This window comes from Tursiops truncatus, chromosome 4, assembly GCF_011762595.2.
Source record: "Tursiops truncatus isolate mTurTru1 chromosome 4, mTurTru1.mat.Y, whole genome shotgun sequence".
In the NCBI taxonomy this organism is placed as follows: domain Eukaryota; kingdom Metazoa; phylum Chordata; class Mammalia; order Artiodactyla; family Delphinidae; genus Tursiops; species Tursiops truncatus.
Window position 1 is genome coordinate 88933507 of NC_047037.1, and position 22668 is coordinate 88956174.

The 22668-nt window shown below is 40.3% G+C and overlaps 1 protein-coding gene across 1 annotated transcript in view; it reads left to right on the forward strand.

Moving 5' to 3' along the window:
- Window positions 1-22668, forward strand: part of MYH15 (myosin heavy chain 15) — a 172509-nt gene that overhangs the window by 83945 nt on the left and 65896 nt on the right. Inside the window, 7 exon segments of the mRNA XM_073804646.1 lie at window positions 173-435; window positions 6821-6912; window positions 6915-7067; window positions 8453-8522; window positions 8525-8628; window positions 10282-10427; window positions 21718-21808. Of these exon segments, the coding sequence (XP_073660747.1) occupies window positions 173-435; window positions 6821-6912; window positions 6915-7067; window positions 8453-8522; window positions 8525-8628; window positions 10282-10427; window positions 21718-21808 (919 nt within the window).

Sequence of the window (22668 nt, forward strand, 5' to 3'; positions counted from 1 at the left end):
CTTAGTTGCTCCGCAGCATGTGGGATCTTCCTGGACCAGGGATCGAATCTGTGTCCCCTGAATTGGCAGGCAGATTCTTAACCACCCAACACCAGGGAAATCCGGAAAATAACTCTTTTAAATAGTCTAGGTTAACTTTCTTTTCTTTTTCTTTTTTTCCCCCTCGACTTAGGGATGCACTTCTTTTGATCCAGTGGAACGTAAGAGCTTTCATGGCTGTGAAGGGCTGGCCGTGGATGAGGCTCTTCTTCAAGATCAAGCCTTTTGTTAGATCTGCAGGAATGGGAAAGGAGGTAGCTGGACTGAAGGAAGAGTGTGTGCAGCTGCAAAAAGCGTTGGCGAAATCAGAATCTCCGAGGGAGGAGCTGAAAGCCAAGCAAATCTCCCTACACCAGGAAAAGAATGACTTGCTTCTTCAGCTGCAGGCTGTGACTAGCCCCACCGTTTCTTCTTCAAATCAAGTTTCTAATTAGATTCCCTTGTTTTGCAGGCAGTATTGACTTGAAAAAAAATAGAGGCACGTGCTATGCAAATACTGTAGAATTTCATCCAACACAGACAGTGGAAACACTTAGAGAGACACCCTGTTTTACAGTGAAGTGATTGCATTGACAGTATGTCTTTGAAAAAGGGACAAACTTTTAGATGGGTTTTAACTATATAAACAGATGGAAATCTGTCATGGGAGTCAGGAAGCTCTGGATCTTAATTCAAATTCTGTAGTTAGCACGTAACCCATTAGCAAATCAAAAGACAGGATCTTTCTTAATTTCATTTTCAGATTTTTCATCATTAGTGTATAGGAATGCCAGAGATTTCTGTGCATTAATTTTGTATCCTGCTACTTTACCAAATTCATTGCTTAGCTCTAGTAGTTTTCTGGTAACATCTTTGGGATTCTCTATGTATAGTATCATGTCATCTGCAAACAGTGACAGCTTTAATTCTTCTTTTCTGATTTGGATTCCTTTTATTTCTTTTTCTTCTCTGATTGCTGTGGCTAAAACTTCCAAAACTATGTTGGATAAGAGTGGTGAGAGTGGGCAACCTTGTCTTGTTCCTGATCTTAGTGGAAATGGTTTCAGTTTTTCACCATTGAGGATGATGTTTGCTGTGGGTTTGTCATATATGGCATTTATTATGTTGAGGTAAGTTCCCTCTATGCCTACTTTCTGCAGGGTTTTTATCATAAATGGGTGTTGAATTTTGTCGAAAGCTTTCTCTGCATCTATTGAAATGATCATATGGTTTTTATCCTTCAATTTGTTAATATGGTGTATCACGTTGATTGATTTGCATGTATTGAAGAATCCTTGCATTCCTGGAATAAACCCCACTTGATCATCGTGTATGATCCTTTTAATGTGCTGTTGGATTCTGTTTGCTAGTATTTTGTTGAGAATTTTTGCATCTATGTTCATCAGTGATATTGGCCTGTAGTTTTCTTTCTTTGTGACATCTTTGTGTGGTTTTGGTATCAGGGTGATGGTGGCCTCGTAGGATGAGTGTGGGAGTGTTCCTCCCTCTGCTATGTTTTGGAAGAGTTTGAGAAGGATGGGTGTTAGCTCTTCTCTAAATGTTTGATAGAACTTGCCTGTGAAACCATCTGGTCCTGGGCTTTTGTTTTTTGGAAGATTTTAAATCACAGTCTCAACATCAGTGCTTGTGATTGGTCTGTTCATATTTTCTATTTCTTTCTGGTTCAGTCTTGGCAGGTTGTGCATTTCTAAGAATTTGTCCATTTCTTCCAGGTTGTCCATTTTATTGGCATAGAGTTGCTTGTAGTACTCTCTCATGAGCTTTTGTATTTCTGCAGTGTCAGTTGTTACTTCTCCTTTTTCATTTCTAATTCTATTGATTTGAGTCTTCTCCCTTTTTTTCTTGATGAGTTTGGCTAATGGTTTATCAATTTTGTTTATCTTCTCAAAGAACCAGCTTTTAGTTTTATTGATCTTTGCTATTGTTTCCTTCATTTCTTTTTCATTTATTTCTGATCTGATCTTTATGCTTTCTTTCCTTCTGCTAACTTTGGGTTTTTTTGTTCTTCTTTCTCTAATTGCTTTAGCTGCAAGGTTAGGTTGTTTATTTGAGATGTTTCCTGTTTCTTAAGGTAAGATTGTATTGAAATTAAGAAAACACTCCCATTTACCATTGCAACAAAAAGAATAAAATATCTAGGACTAAATCTACCTAAGGAGACAAAAGACCTGTATTCAGAAAATTATAAGACACTGATGAAAGAAATTAAAGATGATACAAATAGATGGAGAGTTATACCATGTTCTTGGATTGGAAGAATCAACATTGTGAAAATGACCCTACTACCCAAAGCAATCTACAGACTCAATGCAATCCCTATCAAACTACCACTGGTATTTTTCACAGAACTCTAACAAAAGATTTCACAATTTGTATGGATACACAAAAGACCCTGAATAGACAAAGCAATCTTGAGAATGAAAAATGGAGCTGGAGGAATAGGGCTTCCTGACTTCAGACTATACTACAAAGCTACAGTAATCAAGACAGTATGGTACTGGCACAAAAACAGAAAGATAGATCAATGGAACAGGATAGAAAGCCCAGAGATAAACCCATGCACATATGGTCACCTTATCTTTGATAAAGGAGGCAAGAATACACAGTGGAGAAAAGACAGCCTCTTCAATAAGTGATGCTGGGAAAATTCAACAGGTACCTGTAAAGTATGAGATTAGATCACTCCCTAACACCATACACAAAAATAAGCTCAAAGTGGATTAAAGATCTAAATGTAAGGCCAGAAACTATCAAACTCTTAGAGGAAAACATAGGTAGAACACTCTATGACATAAATCACAGCAAGGTCCTTTTTGACCCACCTCCTAGAGAAATGGAAATAAAAACAAAAATAAACAAATGGGACCTAATGAAACTTAAAAGCTTTTACACAGCAAAGGAAACCATAAACAAGCCAAAAGACAACCCTCAGAATGGGAGAAAATATTTGCAAATGAAGCAACTGACAAAGGATTAATCTCCAAAATTTACAAGCAGCTCATGCAGCTCAATAACAAAAAAACAACCCAATCCAAAAATGGGCAGAAGACCTAAATAGACATTTCTCCAAAGAAGATATACAGATTGCCAACAAACACATGAAAGAATGCTCAACATCATTAATCATTAGAGAAATGCAAATCAAAACTACAATGAGGTATCATCTCACACCTGTCAGAATGGCCATCATCAAAAAATCTAGGAACAATAAATGCTGGAGAGGGTGTGGAGAAAAGGGAACCCTCTTGCACTGCTGGTGGGAATGTAAATTGATAAAGCCACTGTGGAGAACAGTATGGAGGTTCCTTAAAAATCTACAAATAGATCTACCATACGACCCAGCAATCCCACTACTGGGCATATACCCTGAGAAAACCATAATTCAAAAACAGTCATGTACCACAATGTTCATTGCAGCTCTATTTACAATAGCCCAGAGATAGAAACAACCTAAGTGCCCATCATCGGATTAATGAAGAAGATGTGGCACATATATACAATGGAATATAACTCAGCTATAAAAAGAAACAAAATTGAGTTATTTGTAGTGAGGTGGATGGACCTAGAGTCTGTCATACAGAGTGAAGTAAGTCAGAAAGAGAAAAACAAATACCGTATGCTAACACATATATATGGAATCTAAGGGGAAAAAAAAAGGTCCTGAAGAACTTAGGGGTAAGAGGGGAATAAAGACACAGACCTACTAGAGAATGGACTTGAGGATATGGAGAGGGGGAAGGGTAAGCTGTGACAAAGTGAGAGAGTGCCATGGACATATATCCACTACCAAATGTAAAACAGATAGCTAGTGAGAAGCAGCCGCATAGCACAGGGATATCAGCTCGGTGCTTTGTGACCACCTAGAGGGGTGGGAGGGAGAGAGACACAAGAGGGAAGAGATATGGGAACATATGTATATGCATAACTGATTCACTTTGTTATAAAGCAGAAACTAACACACCATTGTAAAGCAATTATACTCCAATAAAGATGTTAAAAAAAAAAAAAGATAGGATCTTAATAGGTCCTGAGAAAAGCTTTACTGAGATCTTCAGGATTATTGCAGTATGCCCCTAACTGGTTTTCCTGATTTAGATCTCCCTACTTGCCCTTTCCCAGTCCAAGTTAATATCACAGTCAGGTGAGTTCTTAAAACAGCAGTTTTCAACCTTGACTTTGCATCAAAGTTATTTGTGAAGCATTAACAAATATAAAGAAAGGTGCCTAGACTCCACTCTCAGATACTTTGACTAAGTGGGTCTTGCGTGGGTCCAAGTCATCTGTATGGGTGATTCTGATATCCAGCCAGGATTGAGAACCATTGTCTTGAACAAATATGTTGCTTCCCTGATGAACAAGCTTCACATCCTGCAATATGTGCATTATAGGATCCAAACCCTTGGCCCAGGCATCTGAGCCTCCATCTCTAATCTGATGCCGATGTGCCCTTATTCACTCCCTTTTTTATTCCTCTTCTCTAGCTACCAGGACTACTGTTACATCCCAAAGGCAGGTATGAAATTTTATCCACCTTTATTGTACTCTCCACTGCACTTAGCACAGTGCTAAGTTAAATAATACTGGGTTCAAATACATTATATAAATATATTGTATTTTTCCTGCTTTTTGGACTTACGGAAAACAGAAAATTTAGTAGTTTTAGGCTGACCCAAGTTATTCGTTTCTTTTGGGACTCTGCTACCCATCAGTGTTCCAATAGGCCATATTTTACGAGAGTTTACATTCAGACCCACATTTCTGATACATATTTAATATAGCAGTGGTTCAAGAACTTTAGTGTGTATCAGCCTCACCTGGGATGCTTGTTAGAAATACAGATTCCTAGGCCCCGCTCCAAACCTACATTAAGATCCATATTGTGAGAATCACAGTTTGTAATATCATATTTTGTCTGGCTTAGGACACAGGGAGCCTAGGATGAGACCTGGCCTCCTAGTTTTCATCATTCTTCCTCTCAACAAAAAGAGTGGCCAGTACTACCTGGGCTGATGTGGGGATAGAAATACACCCAACTTGTGAAGGGAAAGGTGGGTAAAAGTCTGGGATACATGAATAAAGATCATTGTGGGGAGCATAGGAGACACATGAAGCCAATTGCAGGGCAAGTCCTGGAAGGCTGAGATGAGTTCAAATTGTAACTGATTTAAAAAGCTGACCTGGCTATGAAATATTTTATCTCATTGATTTTTTTTTATCTCATTGATTTTTAAGAAACACACCTCCATACAGTAGGAATCAAGGAAACAAGGATTCTTTTCAAATTATTCACTAACTCAAAATACCAGAAGCACTGCGTGAACCCATTTCAATTAACACTGTGAGTACATGAGAAAATAACTGCCACTGGGGAAAGGATGTCCCTACTGTTAAGCTGTCACACCACTGCTCAGCTGGCCCCAAACCTGCCATCATGTTAAATGAGAGGATCGATGATGGTCGATTGGATTGTTGGCTTCATTTGGTGATGGTGACAGGTCCTGTACAAGTGCTGAATGGAAGAGAGCAAAGAGCTATTCTGCCTGTCAACCTGGGATGAGCTAAGATCAAATATCCCCATTATTGCTCAAGCATTGGAAGCTTCTCTGATATGCATGGATCCTTAACATTTTTGTTTGTTTTTAGTTTAGCCCTTCTCTTGGGTCTTCAATGATGTTGGGGATTCACTATTTTATACCTCCCCCATCTGTGCCTCTTTGAGCCCCATTTGTTGGGCAGACAGGCTGAGAGTTAGCCAGGATCCAATAGCCTGGATTTTTGCCCTTCTCTGCTCTTGATCTAAGTAGATGAAACAACGTAAGCCAAGCAAATAGTTAGGTAATTGATTGCCCAAATTGCAGAGGATGGATGAGGTCTAAAGATGAAATATGCAGATACGTGTGAAGTTATGTCACAACGAGACCTCTAGTAATTAAGAACTTGCTCACAGAAAAGAGGTTTTATTTAGCCTCTAAATGGAGACAAGTGAAAGGAGTTCAAAGTTACACAGGTGCTTTTGTAGCAAAAAGCAATCGGCCCCTTCTTTTTTGACTTGGACCATAACACAGAAAGAGTGGGCCACACAGTGAGAGCTGGCAGCAGTATGTTTGAAAAAATAAGAGGAAGGAGGACTGCACACTCTATGGTTATAACTTGGGGAATTTACTGCTGGCAGAACCTTCGAGAAAAATATTTTAGTTGGAAATAATAGTAAAGTCTAGTTAGTGATATTCAAGGAACCTCATGAATTGTAAATTCATCTTATGAATAAAAAAATATACAGCCCAGCTCTATTTATTAGAAGATGCTTATATATTAAATAAGTGCATCAGGGTCCTTATAATAATATTATAAATATTCTATTGTCTGAGGGAACACCACTTTCTTAAAAGACCATATTCTGAGCAGGTACCGCCCTCAAACTATATGCCTGCAGGGATGCTTCCAGTAGCTGTGATTTAATCAGCACACCACTGATTTTTGGAGGCACGTTAGCTCCTTTAGCCCACCAGGATTCTATTAAGTGCTTTAGAAGAGGTAATCTAATCTACTGAACGGCCTGAAAGATCAAAAGCACCTCCAAACACAAGCAACTCCTCCACTTCTCAACCATAGGGTCAGGGAACTGGGAATATTATTTCAACTGCTTAGGAAAGGTAGGTGAAAGTGCCGGGCAGAGGACAGGCAATTATCTCTCTGCTGTGTGTTAAGCAGCATTTCGCCTGGCTGTTAAATTACTTCCAGCTGTTGGCAACAATTTTCTCCTCATCATGGCGGGAACGAGAGACCCTGGCAAATGCTGAAGAGCAGCGCGAGTCGCTGATTAAATCCAAGATCCAGCTGGAGGCCAGCGTCCAGGCGCTGCCTGCGTTGGAGGTTGGGGGGAGGAAGAAGAGGAGGTAAATTCCCAGCTGACTGCCGGAGGGCGGAGACTCGGAGATGAATGTTCCGCGTCGAAGAAGAAAGAAATCGATGACCTGGAGACACTATTGGCAAAGTCACAGAAGGAGAAGCGTGCTTCAGAGTACAAGGTACTTTTTCTATAATGTCAGGAAGGCCTAGATGCCTGAATTCCACACTCTCAATCGGGCTCCAGGACCAGACTTGCTCTGTTTATATTAATTAACACAGTGGTCCGCAACTTTACAGCACTGGGAGTCAGAACTGGCATCAAATGAAGGATCTGGTGAACTGTGCCATCCTAATTCAAAGTTCCAACTTGAATTTATGGAACCCCACTTAATCTCCCAAATGAAACGTTTTCATTTGTTCCAATCTAATTGCATGTGAAATCTGATAGAAAGAGCAAGATGGTTTCATTGGGCCTCTCTAAGTATCCTTTTTTGGAAGGAGAGGGAACAGGATGCAGTTTATTGAAAGGTGATTTGGGACACGTCTGAATTCCCACCTCTGTCGTTGATTTGGAGCTTGACCTTGAGATGTCATTTTAATTCCAGCTAAGGACCTTAATGTTTTGTTCATTTTAACTGAGGTTTTTATCTTGTGCATCTGTGTATAGACTGAAGTCAGCTGAGGGGTCTGTATCAAACCTTTGATAAAAAAAAAAAAAGCCTCCAGAATAATATCGTAATTTTGGCATATGATTAAATAGCAACTCTTGTACATCAGTTCCCTTTCATAAAAAGCACTTGGACCTGATATAAATGGCTTACACCTTTGCCTATTTTATCAGCTGGAACTCTCTTTAACTGCCACTTTCTTAGGGTTTGAGGCACAAGATTAATATTGCCCCGAATACTCTAAAGAAAGCTAAATTACCTTTAGTGGTGTTCTTGTTATACAAATAATACGGCACTCTGAATACTGGCCATCCACTGACCTATGCTGATTTTATATATATATATATATATATATATATATATATATATATAAATTAATTAGTTTTTGGCTGTGTTGGGTCTTTGTTTCTGTGCGAGGGCTTTCTCTAGTTGCGGCGAGTGGGGGCCAGTCTTCATCGCGGTGCGTGGGCCTCTCTTGTTGCAGAGCACGGGCTCCAGACGCGCAGGCTCAGTAGTTGTGGCTCACGGGCCTAGTTGCTCCGCGGCATGTGGGATCTTCCCAGGCCAGGGCTTGAAACCTTGTCCCCTGCATTGGCAGGCGGATTCTCAACCACTGCACCACCAGGGAAGCCACTATGCTGATAATATTTTATTAACCAGAATACCCCATTCCCTGACCAGGAGAGCTAACAGATCATTTGTGTCTGTGTGTAAAAGAAAAAGTGAATTTAGAGTTTTAAAAAGTCCATCAGGAATTTGGCTAAATTTAGCTCTTTATGACAGTGGATACCGCATGAGATTTTTGGTCCTAGAAAAGAGAGGAGATGGCCCTTAGTGTTTATACCCCACCTTCCATAAGTGGCTCTCATGGAACTGTTGTCGTCTTCTCCCCACAGGTTAAGAATCTGACTGAGGAGGTGGAGTCTCTCAGTGAGGACGTCAGCAAACTTCAGCGAGCAGCCAGGGTGCGTGGGAGGCCTGCCAGCAGACCCTGGAGGACCTGCACGCGGAAGAGGAGAAAACCCTCACCCTGAGCAAAACCAAGCTGACACTAGAGCAGCCAGCGAACGAGGTCAGTAGTGATATGTCTTGCTAGTTAGCTGTGTGTCTACATCTGTACAAACCTCCACTTTTTACTTAGTTCATTTATCTTGACATTTTCAGGAAAACTTAGTAGCATGGTTAGTTTCCCTCATTATTTAGAAATAAGAGGTGAGCCACTACAGTAGAAGAAAGGCCCCAGCATGTAATCTATCTGTTTTTATATGTAACTTTCACACAACCCTGGGCAGTGGGAGAACACTGAGATGAATCGTGAAGGGGTATCAATCTGACTGACTGTTCCCCACAGAACCTGGTATTTTGCCCCGCAGATATGTTGGCGCTTTATCTGACACTAGTACTGAAGGATTGCTTTAAGGCCCTGTTGTGTCTCCCGCCACGCACTGAGGTTTATTAAAGTAAAAAGATATGTAAGTCACAAGCTGTGTTCTACCAACACTATTGGAAAACACTTGTAAGATTCTGGAGATGGTGCCCCTGTTCTGCCTCCAAATACCCTGTGAAATAAAGATGCTTCAGACGAGCCTCAGTGGTTAGGTTCATCACTCTTCCTGTTTCCTCCCAGCTGACAGTGTGTGCATTCACTGTTTTATTAGTCCCCAAAGCTTAGCCTTTATTAAATTGCTGACAAGGGTGGTTAGGGTGTTTTTTTTTTATTATCTGCTTCTTTTTTCCTCATGCCTTTCTATCAGTTTCCTCTATTACCTATTAGTCGTCTCACTTCTCTTCCTATTTCCACTGATACATATCTCACAAAGCCTCAATATGGGGATTTATTGGTTGTGTGCAAACAACACACACACTTGTTCTCTCGCAGAGTTCATTTATTTTCAGGTTTTTGCATATGCCCTCCAGAAATTCTCCCTTCTCCCCTATTCGAATTTTATATCTTTTGCTAGCCACAGGAAATAGCTTCTTTTGTGGCAAAGTAAATATATCACTGAAAACTAGCCATGTTGTAACTGTTATTTAGCCTCCCGCTAAGCTAACCTCAACATCATGGTTGGCAACACTACAGACAGAACTTGAATGTTCTGATCACCTTGTTGGAGGTACCAGAATATGACACAATGTTATGGACCATAGAGGGTACCAAGGTGGTAAAGGAGGGTGTGGAAATCATGCCATGTGAGATGCGTTTGAAAGGGTCAGTGATACTGAGTTGGAAGACTCAGGACAGCTGCCTAATATTCGTGAATGATCATGTGGAGACAGATTTGCTTGGTGCTGCTCCAGGGAGCAGAGCTTAGGCCGGTGGGATGAACTTACAGAGACTACTTTGGCTTCTTATGAAGAAGTGCTCCTGAGTAAATGGACTTATCTACCCATGAAATGAGCTGCCATGTGAAGAAGTGAGCTTCCCATCACTGGAAAGCAATCAAACAAGGGCTCACTAGGCATCTATTATTGGCTTCTTCTGTAGGCTAGAACACGTATTCCTTAATCTTTAAAGTTTTCCTTCATCACCGTGATTTCTAGATTCTTTTGTTGTCCTATTGATGTGTACAATATTTATTTTAAAATATCTACATAACTGGGCATCATTTACAGACTCTGCTTGTATTTTTCTTTCTTTTTCCAGAAGGTAAGTGGTTAATGAACACATCTAGTAAAGTATAAACTTTACTTATTTATTGGGCTTAATAATGTCTCCTTCTGTCAGCTTGAGGGTGCCCTTGAACAGGAGAGCAAAGCGAGAGTGAACTGGGAAAAGGAAAAGTGCAAACTGGAGGGCGAGGTAAAGCTGAACCGGGAAAGCATGGAGGACCTGGAGAGCAGGCAGCTGCAGCTAGCAGGAAAGCTGAGGAGGTGAGTCACCTTTCTGTTGACTCGAGATTCTGGGAGACCTTTTATTGGAGGAAACAGCTCTCTCATGTCATTTATCCTCATGACCCTAGGGCCAGATGTCTTAAGACCTGAAGGGGAGGATAAGAAGGATAACAAGCCTAGGAAATGATTTTTTTTTCTTTTGCTAGACTTTATGTGAACTTTCTTTTTATAATTATGTAATAACCTACAAGAAAGTAACTGAGGAGGCTGACCAGTAGATGCGAATGAAAGGTGTAAGGCACAGGAGATGCGAATTATTGGAATTTGAAGTTACAAGTCAAAATAAAAATCGCTCACTTCTTTTACTCATGATGAGACCAATGGTCTAAAGTAAAAAAAAAAAAAAAAAAAGAAAAGAAATCCTAATGTGAAGTCCCATATAACATCTGATCATTTAAAAAAAAACAAAACAAAACTTATTTGCCAGATATAACCTCATTAACATTTATCTAACTTTTTTTGGTCAAATAATTTACTGTATAAGTATTAAACCTTAAAATTGAAAGCAAAACATAACATGATCAAAATCAGTAGACCTTCAGTTCACATGGATTCCCAAGGAGCTCAGGGCAAGACGGCCCTCTCAGTTTAGTTTCATCATTCAGTGAAATGGATTTTCTCACCTTGTCCCTTTTGTCTTCCTCTGTTCAGCTAGACTTTCTTCTTCTTCTCCATATTTAAAAAAAATTTTGGCTGAGCTATGCAGCATGCAGTATCTCAGTTTTCTGACCAGGGATTGAACTTATGCCCCCTGAAGTGGGAACCCGTAGTCTTAACCACTGGACTGCCAGGGGAGTCCCCAGCTAGACTTTCTTCTAACGATTAGGGATTTTCCAGTTATTTGGAATAGATCAAATAAGAGAGGGAAACAGTGAGATCTAAGAGTGAGATAAGGCCAGGTTAAAGCTGAGAGCCCACTGGTTATTGGAGCCCACAGTGAAGAAGAAAGTCAAGTGAGCAACTATGAGCTTCTGGTTTTCCTGTCTGTGTACATGAGTTTCCATTACACATGCTTATGGTCAGACTTGATTAATAGCCTGCCAATAAGTTACTGAACTTGATAGGTGTTTCCGACCTGATAGGTAGGAAAAGATGAAATAAGTAACCCTATGAATGTAACGGAACAGTGAAAGGCAAAATGATGATAGAGTTCCCTAAGCATTCAATTTTGAAGATTGTGTTTCAGCTCAGCAAAGTGAAAATGATACTCTATGTCCTTGTAGGCCACAGGTCAAAGAGCTCTGGCATTTCAGAAACCCATGTTTTCAGGAAATGATAAATTTATTATACAGCATTTTCTCTAAATGGACCTATGTATATATGGAGACAATACATGAAAATGTGGCATTTTAAAATGGTGATGACAGGATAGAATACTTAATAAATAACACAGATTATAAGCTCTTCATCTTCTGAGATAAAAGTTAAATTTCTTCCTCACGCTATTCACACAAACACAAAATCCAGTTTCATTAAAGAATTAAATGCAAAAATCAAGCTTTAAAATCTTTAGAAAATGCAGCATTATTCACCATAGCCAAGATATGGAAACAACCTAAATGCCCACTGATGGATGGATGGGTAAAGAAAATGTGGTGTATACATTTAATGGAACATCATTCAGCCTCTTTTTAAAGGAAATCCTGCCGTATGCAACAACATGGATGAACCTGGAGGACATTATGCTAAATGCAATAAGTCGGTCACAGAAGGACAAATAGTGCATGATTCCACTTATATGAGGCATCCCAAACTCATAGAAACAAAGTAGAATGGTGGCGTCCAGGGGCTTGGAGGCAGGGGGAAATGTGGAGTTGCTCTTCAATGGGCATAAAGCTTCCATCGTGCAAGATGATTAAGTTCTAGAGATGATTAAGTTCTAGAGTGACATACAATGTTGTGCCTATAGTTAATAAAATTGTACACTTAAATATTTGTTGAGAGGGTAGATCTCCTGTTAAATGTTCTTCAATTTAAAAAAAACAACAAAAACCATTAAAAAACAAAGCCATTAAAAGACAATATAGGTGGTAAGTCTTAGGAAACTGGCAGGTCAGACTGAACGAGTCACAAAAATCCAAAGGCATAAAAGGAATATATTGATAAATTTGATGTTGATACCTCGACATTTTAGACATTTATGTGGCAAAAGTCGACATAAAACTGGGGCAAATTAGAAAGTGGGAGAAATATCTGCAGCAGATATCAAAAAATAAATATCAAGAGTATTAAAGGAAAATCTGTAATTCAATAATTAGATGAACAACCTAACAGAAAAATGGGCAACGGACACAGTTCATTTGTTTTATTGCCCATTTTAAAATCCTCATAGTTGATAACATGCTGTCCTCACTAGTAAACAAGGACATTCATTATAAAACAATGACATACTCATCTGTTAGATTAGGAAAAATTTAGAAGTGTGCTCATGTTAAGTGTAAATGTAGAGAAATAACCTCACACTGCTATTGGAGGCCAAAGGGCAAGGTTATAAGTTTTTAAACACATACCTATACCCGACGCACCAATTCCCTGCTCAATATCCACTCTGTAGAGACACTCACATGTACACAAGGGTGCATGTATGTGAACAGCATTATTTGTAAAAGTAAAATTTGGGGGAAAACCTCAATGTTTATTTTTTTATTTTTTATTTTTTTAACATCTTTATTGGGGTATAATTACTTTACAATGGTGTGTTAGTTTCTGCTTTATAACAAAGTGAATCAGTTATACATATACATATGTTCCCATATCTCTTCCCTCTTGCGTCTCCCTCCCTCCCACCCTCCCTATCCCACCCCTCCAGACTGTCACAGAGCACCGAGCCAATATCCCTGTGCCATGCCTCTGCTTCCCACTAGCTATCTACCTTACTACGTTTGTTAGTGTGTATATGTCCATGACTCTCTCTCGCCCCGTCACAGCTCACCCTTCCCCCTCCCCATAACCTCAAATCCGTTCTCTAGGAGGTCTGCGTCTTTATTCCTGCCTTACCCCTAGGTTCTTCATGACATTTTTTTTTCTTAAATTCCATATATATGTGTTAGCATACTGTATTTGTCTTTTTCTTTCTGACTTACTTCACTGTGTATGACAGACTCTAGGTCTATCCACCTCATTACAAATAGCTCAATTTCGTTTCTTTTTATGGCTGAGTAATATTCCATTGTATATATGTGCCACATCTTCTTTATCCATTCATCAGATGATGGGCACTTAGGTTGTTTCCATCTCCGGGCTATTGTAAATAGAGCTGCGATGAACATTTTGGTACATGACTCTTTTTGAATTTCGGTTTTCTCAGGGTATATGCCCAGTAGTGGGATTGCTGGGTCATATGGTAGTTCTATTTGTAGTTTTTTAAGGAACCTCCATACTGTTCTCCATAGTGGCTGAACCAATTCACATTCCCACCAGCAGTGCAAGAGGGTTCCCTTTTCTCCACACCCTCTCCAGCATTTATTGTTTCTAGATTTATTGATGATGGCCATTCTGACTGGTGGGAGATGATATCTCATTGTAGTTTTGATTTGCATTTCTCTAATGATTAATGATGTTGAGCATTCTTTCATGTGTTTGTTGGCAGTCTGTATATCTTCTTTGGAGAAATGTCTATTTAGGTCTTCTGCCCATTTTTGGATTGGGTTGTTTGTTTTTTTGTTGTTGAGCTGCATGAGCTGCTTGTAAATTTTGGAGATTAATCCTTTGTCAGTTGCTTCATTTGCAAATATTTTCTCCCATTCTGAGGGTTGTCTTTTGGTCTTGTTTATGGTTTCCTTTGCTGTGCAAAAGCTTTGAAGTTTCATTAGGTCCCATTTGTTTATTTTTGTTTTTATTTCCATTACTCTAGGGGGTGGGTCAGAAAGAATCTTGCTGTGATTTATGTCATAGAGTGTTCTGCCTATGTTTTCCTCTAATAGTTTGATAGTTTCTGGCCTTATATTTAGGTCTTTAATCCGTTTTGAGCTTATTTTTGTGTATGGTGTTAGGGAGTGTTCTAATTTCATTCTTTTACATGTACCTGTCCAGTTTTCCCAGCACCATTTATTGAAGAGGCTGTCCTTTTTCCACTGTACATTCCTGCCACCTTTATCAAAGATAAGGTGTCCATATGTGCATGGGTTTATCTCTGGGCTTTCTATCCTGTTCCATTGATCTATCTTTCTGTTTTTGTGCCAGTACCATACTGTCTTGATAACTGTAGCTTTGTAGTATAGTCTGAAGTCAGGGAGCCTGATTCCTCCAGTTCCTTTTTTTGTTCTCAAGATTGCTTTGGCTATTCGGGGTCTTTTGTGTTTCCATACAAATTGCGAAATTTTTTGTTCTAGTTCTGTGAAAAATGCCAATGGTAGTTTGATAGGGATTGCATTGAATCTATAGATTGCTTTGGGTAGTAGAGTCATTTTCACAATGTTGATTCTTCCAATCCAAGAACATGGTATATGTCTCCATCTATTTGTATCATCTTTAATTTCTTTCATCAGTGTCTTATAGTTTTCTGCATACAGGTCTTTTGTCTCCTTAGGTAGGTTTATTCCTAGATATTTTATTCTTTTTGTTGCAATGGTAAATGGGAGTGTTTTCTTGATTTCACTTTCAGATTTTTCATCATTAGTATATAGGAATGCCAGAGATTTCTGTGCATTAATTTTGTATCCTGCTACTTTACCAAATTCATTGATTAGCTCTAGTAGTTTTCTGGTAGCATCTTTAGGATTCTCTATGTATAGGATCATGTCATCTGCAAACAGTGACAGCTTTACTTCTTCTTTTCCGATTTGGATTCCTTTTATTTCCTTCTCTTCTCTGATTGCTGTGGCTAAAACTTCCAAAACTATGTTGAATAAGAGTGGTGAGAGTGGGCACCCTTGTCTTGTTCCTGATCTTAGTGGAAATGCTTTCAGTTTTTCACCATTGAGGATGATGTTTGCTGTGGGCTTGTCGTATATGGCCTTTATTATGTTGAGGAAAGTTCCCTCTATGCCTACTTTCTGCAGGGTTTTTATCATAAATGGGTGTTGAATTTTGTCAAAAGCTTTCTCTGCATCTATTGAGATGATCATATGGTTTTTCTCCTTCAGTTTGTTAATATGGTTTATCACATTGATAGATTTGCGTATATTGAAGAATCCTTGCATTCCTGGAACAAACCCCACCTGATCATGGTGTATGATCCTTTTAATGTGCTGTTGGATTCTGTTTGCTAGTATTTTGTTGAGGATTTTTGCATCTATGTTCATCAGTGATATTGGTCTGTAGTTTTCTTTCTTTGTGACATCCTTGCCTGGTTTTGGTATCAAGGTGATGGTGGCCTCGTAGAATGAGTTTGGGAGTGTTCCTCCCTCTGCTATATTTTGGAAGAGTTTGAGAAGGATAGGTGTTAGCTCTTCTCTAAATGTTTGATAGAATTCGCCTGTGAAGCCATCTGGTCCTGGGCTTTTCTTTGTTGGAAGATTTTTAATCACAGTTTCAATTTCAGTGCTTGTGATTGGTCTGTTCATATTTTCTATTTCTTCCTGATTCAGTCTTGGCAGGTTGTGCATTTCTAAGAATTTGTCCATTTCTTCCAGATTGTCCATTTTATTGGCATAGAGTTGCTTGTAGTAATCTCTCATGATCTCTTTTATTTCTGCAGTGTCAGTTGTTACCTCTCCTTTTTCATTTCTAATTCTATTGATTTGAGTCTTCTCCCTTTTTTTCTTGATAAGTCTGGCTAGTGGTTTATCTATTTTGTTTATCTTCTCAAAGAACCAGCTTTTAGTTTCATTGATCTTTGCTATTGTTTCCTTCATTTCTTTTTCATTTATTTCTGATCTGATTTTTATGATTTCTTTCCTTCTGCTAGCTTTGGGGTTTTTTTGTTCTTCTTTCTCTAATTGCTTGAGGTGCAAGGTTAGGTTGTTTATTCTGGATGTTTCCTGCTTCTTAAGGTGGGCTTGTATTGCTATAAACTTCCCCCTTAGAACTGCTTTTGCTGCATCCCACAGGTTTTGGGTCGTTGTGTCTCCATTGTCATTTGTTTCTAGGTATTTTTTGATTTCCTCTTTGATTTCTTCAGTGATCACTTCATTATTAAGTAGTGTATTGTTTAGCCTCCATGTGTTTGTATTTTTTACAGATCTTTTCCTGTAATTGATATCTAGTCTCATGGCGTTGTGGTCAGAAAAGATACTTGATACAATTTCAATTTTCTTAAATTTGCCAAGGCTTGATTTGTGACCCAAGATATGATCTATCCTGGAGAATGTTCCGTGAGCACTTGAGAAAAATGTGTATTCTGTTGTTTTTGGATAGAGTGTCCTATAAATATCAATTAAGTCCATCTTGTTTAATGTATCATTTCAAGCTTGTGTTTCCTTATTTATTTTCATTTTGGATGATCTGTCCATGGGTGAAAGTGGGGTGTTTAAGTCCCCTACTATGAATGTGTTACTGTCAATTTCCCCTTTTATGGCTGTTAGTATTTGCCTTATGTATTGAGGTGCTCCTATGTTGGGTGCATAAATATTTACAATTGTTATATCTTCTTCTTGGATCGATCCCTTGATCATTATGTAGTGTCCTTCTTTGTCTCTTTTAATAGTCCTTATTTTAAAGTCTATTTTGTCTGATATGAGAATTGCTACTCCAGCTTTCTTTTGGTTTCCATTTGCATGGAATATCTTTTTCCATCCCCTTACTTTTAGTCTGTATGTGTCTCTAGGTCTGAAGTGGGTCTCTTGTAGACAGCATATGTAAGGGCCTTGTTTTTGTATCCATTCAGCTAGTCTGTGTCTTTTGGTGGGAGCATTTAGTCCATTTACATTTAAGGTAATTATCGATATGTATGTTCCTATTCCCATTTTCTATATTGTTTTGGGTTCGTTATTATAGGTCTTTTCCTTCTCTTGTGTTTCTTGCCTAGAGAAGATCCTTTAGCATTTGTTGTAAAGCTGGTTTGGTGGTGCTGAACTCTCTCAGCTTTTGCTTGTCTGTAAAGGTTTTAATTTCTCCATCAAATCTGAATGAGATCCTTGCTGGGTAGAGTAGTCTTGGTTGCAGGTTTTTCTCCTTCATCACTTTCAGTATGTCCTGCCACTCCCTTCTGGCTTGTAGGGTTTCTGCTGAAAGATCAGCTGTTAACCTTATGGGGATTCCCTTATGTGTTATTTGTTGTTTTTCCCTTGCTGCTTTTAATATGCTTTCTTTGTATTTAATTTTTGACAGTTTGATTAATATGTGTCTTGGCGTATTTCTCCTTGTATTTATCCTGTATGGGACTCTCTGTGCTTCCTGGACTTGATTAACTATTTCCTTTCCCATATTAGGGAAGTTTTCAACTATAATCTCTTCAAATATTTTCTCAGTCCCTTTCTTTTTCTCTTCTTCTTCTGGAACCCCTATAATTCGAATGTTGGTGCGTTTAATGTTGTCCCAGAGGTCTCTGAGACTGTCCTCAGTTCTTTTCATTCTTTTTTCTTTATTCTGCTCTGCAGTAGTTATTTCCACTATTTTATCTTCCAGGTCACTTATCCGTTCTTCTGCCTCAGTTATTCTGCTATTGATCCCATCTAGAGTATTTTTAATTTCATTTATTGTGTTTTTCATCATTGCTTGTTTCATCTTTAGTTCTTCTAGGTCCTTGTTAACTGATTCTTGCATTTTCTCCATTCTATTGTCCATTCTATCTCCAAGATTTCGGATCAACCTTACTATCATTATTCTGAATTCTTTTTCAGGTAGACTGCCTATTTCCTCTTCATTTGTTAGGTCTGGTGCATTTTTATCTTGCTCCTTCATCTGCTGTGTGTTTTTCTGTTTTCTCATTTTGCTTATCTTACTGTGTTTGGGGTCTCCTTTTTGCAGGCTGCAGGTTCGTAGTTCCTCCTGTTTTTGATGTCTGTCTCCAGTGGCTAAGGTTGGTTCAGTGGGTTGTGTAGGCTTCCTGGTGGAGGGGACTAGTGCCTGTGTTGTGGTGGAAGAGGCTGGATCTTGTCTCTCTAGTGGGCAGGTTCACGTCTGGTGGTGTGTTTTGGGGTGTCTGTGGCCTTATTATGATTTTAGGCAGCCTCTCTGCTAATGGGTGGGGTTGTGTTCCTGTTTTGCTAGTTGTTTGGCACAGGTTGTCCAGCACTGTGGCTTGCTGGTCGTTGAGTGAAGCTGGGTGCTGGTGTTAAGATGGAGGTCTCTGGGAGATTTTCGCCGTTTGATATTATCTGGAGCTGGGAGGTCTCTTGTGAACCAGTGTCTTGAAGTTGGCTCTCCTACCTCAGAGGCAGAGCCCTGCCTCCTGGCTGGAGCACCAAGAGCCTTTCATCCACACGGCTCAGAATAAAAGGGAGAAAAAGTAGAGGGAATTAGTAGACGTATGAGGAAAGAAAGAAGGAAAGGAGGGAAGGAAGGAGGGAAGGAAGGAAGGAAGGAAGGAAGAAAGAAAGAAAGAAGCAAAGAAGGAAAAAAGGCAAGAAGGAACGAAAGGAGGGAGGGAGGGAGGGAGGAAGGAAGGAGGGAAAGAAGGAAAAACAAAAAGAAAAAAGATACAGTAAAAATAAAATAAAGTATAATAAAGTTATTGAATTAAAAAATTCTTAATTAGAAAAAAAAAAGGACGGATAGAACCTTAGGACAAATGTTGGAAGCAAAGCTGTACAGACAAAGTCTTACACAGAAGCGTACACATACTCCCTCACAAAGAGAGGTAAAGGGGGAAAAATCATAAATCTTGCTGTCAGAGACCACCTCCTCAATTTGGGATGATTCGTTGTCTAAAGGAGGGAAGGAAGGAGGGAAGGAAGGAAGGAAGAAAGAAAGAAGCAAGGAAGGAAAGAAGGCAAGAAGGAACGAAAGGAGGGAGGGAGGAAGGAAGGAAGGAGGGGAAGAAGGGAAAACAGAAAGAAGATACAGTAAAAATAAAATAGAGTATAATAAAGTTATTGAATTAAAAAAATTCTTAATTAGAAGAAAAAAAAAAGGGGACGGATAGAACCTTAGGACAAATGTTGGAAGCAAAGCTATACAGACAAAGTCTTACACAGAAGCGTACACATACACCCTCACAAAAAGAGGTAAAGGGGGAAAAATCATAAATCTTGCTGTCAGAGACCACCTCCTCAATTTGGGATGATTCGTTGTCTAAAGGAGGGAAGGAAGGAAGGAAAGAAAGAAAGAAAGAAAGGACGAAGGTAAAGTATAATAACGTTCTTAAAATTAAAATTGATTATTAAGAAAAAAAATTTTAAGAAAAAACCATGGACGGATAGAACCTAGGACAAATGGTGGAAGCAAGACTATACAGACAAGATCTCACACAGAAGCATACACATACACATTCACAAAAAGAGGAATAGGGAGAAAAATCATAGATCTTGCTCCCAAAGTCCACCTCCTTAATTTGGGATGATTGGCTGTCTATTCATGTATTCCACAGATGCAGGGTACATCAAGTTGATTGTGGAGCTTTAATCCGCTGCTTCTGAGGCTGCTGGAAGAGATTTCCCTTTCTCTTCTTTGTTCTCACAGCTCACAGGGGCTCAGCTTTGGATTTGGCCCTGCCTCTGCGTGTAGGTCGCTGGAGGGCGTCTGTTTTTTGCTCAGACAGGACGGGGTTAAAGGAGCCGCTGATTCGGGGGTTCTGGCGTACGGAGGCCGGCGGTGGGGAGGGAGGGGCACGGAATGCGGGGCGGGCCTGCGGCGGCAAAGTCCGGCCACCAGCCCGAGGCCCGCCGTGCGCTCTCCCGGGGAAGTCGTCCCCGGATCCCGGGAACCCGGCAGTGGCGGGCTGCACAGGCTCCGCGGAAGAGGGGAGTGGAGAGCGACCTGCGCTCGCACACAGGCCCCTTGGTGGCGGCAGCAGCAGCCCCAACGTCTCCCGCCCGCCTTGGGGTCCGCGCCTCCAGCCGCGGCTTGCGCCCGTCTCTGGAGTCAGCGCCCTCAGCCGCGGCTCGCGCCCGTCTCTGGGGTCCGCGCCCTCAGCCGCGGCTCGCGCCCGTCTCTGGGGTCCGCGCTTTCAGCCGCGGCTCGCGCCCGTCTCTGGGGTCCGCGCTTTCAGCCGCGGCTCGCGCCCGTCTCTGGGGTCCGCGCTTTCAGCCGCGGCTCGCGCCCGTCTCTGGGGTTCGCGCTTTTAGCCGCGGCTCGCGCCCGTCTCTGGAGTTCCTTTAAGCAGCGTTCTTAAACCCCTCTCCTCACGCACCAGGAAACAAAGAGGGAAGAAAAAGTCTCTTGCCTCTTCGGCAGGTGCAGGCTTTTCCCCGGACTCCCTCCCGGCTAGCTGTGGTGCACTAACCCCTTCAGGCTATGTTCAAGCCGCCAACCCCAGTCCTCTCCCTGCGCTCCGTCCGAAACCGAAACCCTAGCCTCAGAGCCTCAGCTCGCAGCCCCGCCCTTCCCGGCGGGTGAGCAGACAAGCCTCTCGGGCTGGTGAGTGCCGGTCGGCACCGATCCTCTGTGCGGGAATCTCCCCGCTTTGCCCTCCGCACCCGTTGCTGTGCACTCCTCCGCGGCTTCGAAGCTCCCCCCTCCGCCTCCCGCAGTCTCCGCCCGCGAAGGGGCTTCCTAGTGTGTGGAAACTTTTCCTCCTTCACAGCTCCCTCGCACTGGTGCAGGTGCCGTCCCTATTCTTTTGTCTCTGTTTATTCTTTTTTCCTTTTGCCCTACCCAGGTACGTGGGGAGTTTCTTGCCTTTTGGGAGGTCTGAGGTCTTCTGCCAGCCTTCAGTAGGTGTTCTGCAGGAGTTGTTCCACGTGTAGATGTATTTCTGGTGTATCTGTGGAGAGGAAGGTGATCTCCGCGTCTTACTCTTCCGCCATCTTCCCACATTGCTCTCAATGTTTATTAATAGGGAAATGGATAAATAACCACATGATATCTAAATCATAAACTAGTATGTCACAGCTAATTTTTAAGTGAAGTAATCTATGTGTAGGCCAACATGGAAAAATCTCCATGTATTATTGGGTTAAAAATGTTGTAGAATTATAAATTCAAATGTATACAGTATTATGCCTTTCACAGTAAAGAAAATGAAACTATTTCTACTGATATATAAGCACAAACATATGTCAATACTCAGAAAAATGTCTGGAGGATTCACACCGAACTGATTATGGTGGTTACCTCTAGGCAAGGAAGAGAGATTGGGTATAATAGCCAAGAAGACTTCAGCTATAGATGTAATAGTTGAATTTTTTACAGTGAATGACTTCATGTGTTATTACTATAATTTAAAGAATATTTAAACAAAATGTTATTACTCTGAGCAATTCCACTTGATACCTCTTTTCCCTAACAGGAAAGAATTAGAAATGAATCAGATGAGCTCAAAGGTGGAGAATGAGAAAGGCCTGGTGGCTCAGCTTCAGAAGATGGTTAAAGAGCTCCAGGTAATCATTTATCAAATACCTGTGTGCACCTGTAGTTAGATCCATGGGTGATGATTGACACTTCAGTGACAAATGCTCTGCCAAGGTACCCATAGCTCTAGCCAACTATAGATGAGGCAGAAAAGAGCAGTGGTTGAGAAGGTAACCTGGCATTCTGTAGATATGTGACTCTGGAGAACATTACTGTTTAAGCTTAGATTTCCTAATCACGAAGGTAATAAAAAAACAAGTAGCTAATTTGTTGAACGTTTGACATAAACTAGGTATTGTGCTAAAACCCTGGACATCTACATTTTTACTCATTAATCCTCCTGACAACCTTTGAGCTAAAATTAAATGCAACAGTACATTTAAGTGGTAAGCTCAGTGCCTGACCCATGGTAAGCATTCAATGCTACCAATTTAATTTTTTATGATGATTAGTTCTTGCGATTAGAAGGCAATTATGCTGAAAATCTGTCTTGTAGCTACTTGTAGCCTCAAAACATTATTTGATAATGGGCAGCTATTTATAAGTTTTAGACCAGGCAACTGTTTTATACTATATGACCACGTTATAAAGCAATTTAAAGCATGGATACGTTTAACTCCTCATGTATACATGCAGATGGATTTTTTTCCTTTGAAGGTAAGTAGTTATCTCACTAATGTAATTATTATTCAAAATAATTTTGGAACTTTTTTCTGATTATTACCTTCTGAGATATTCTGAGCCAAATTAGACCAGTCTCACTGCTTTATGGGCAAGCTTTCAGATAATATTAATCTCCAAGTGACTGCCTATCATATTCACCAGACTTCTCTTCAAATGATACTTTATCCAAAAAATGTTCAATTTATCCAAAATACAAATTTTCTTA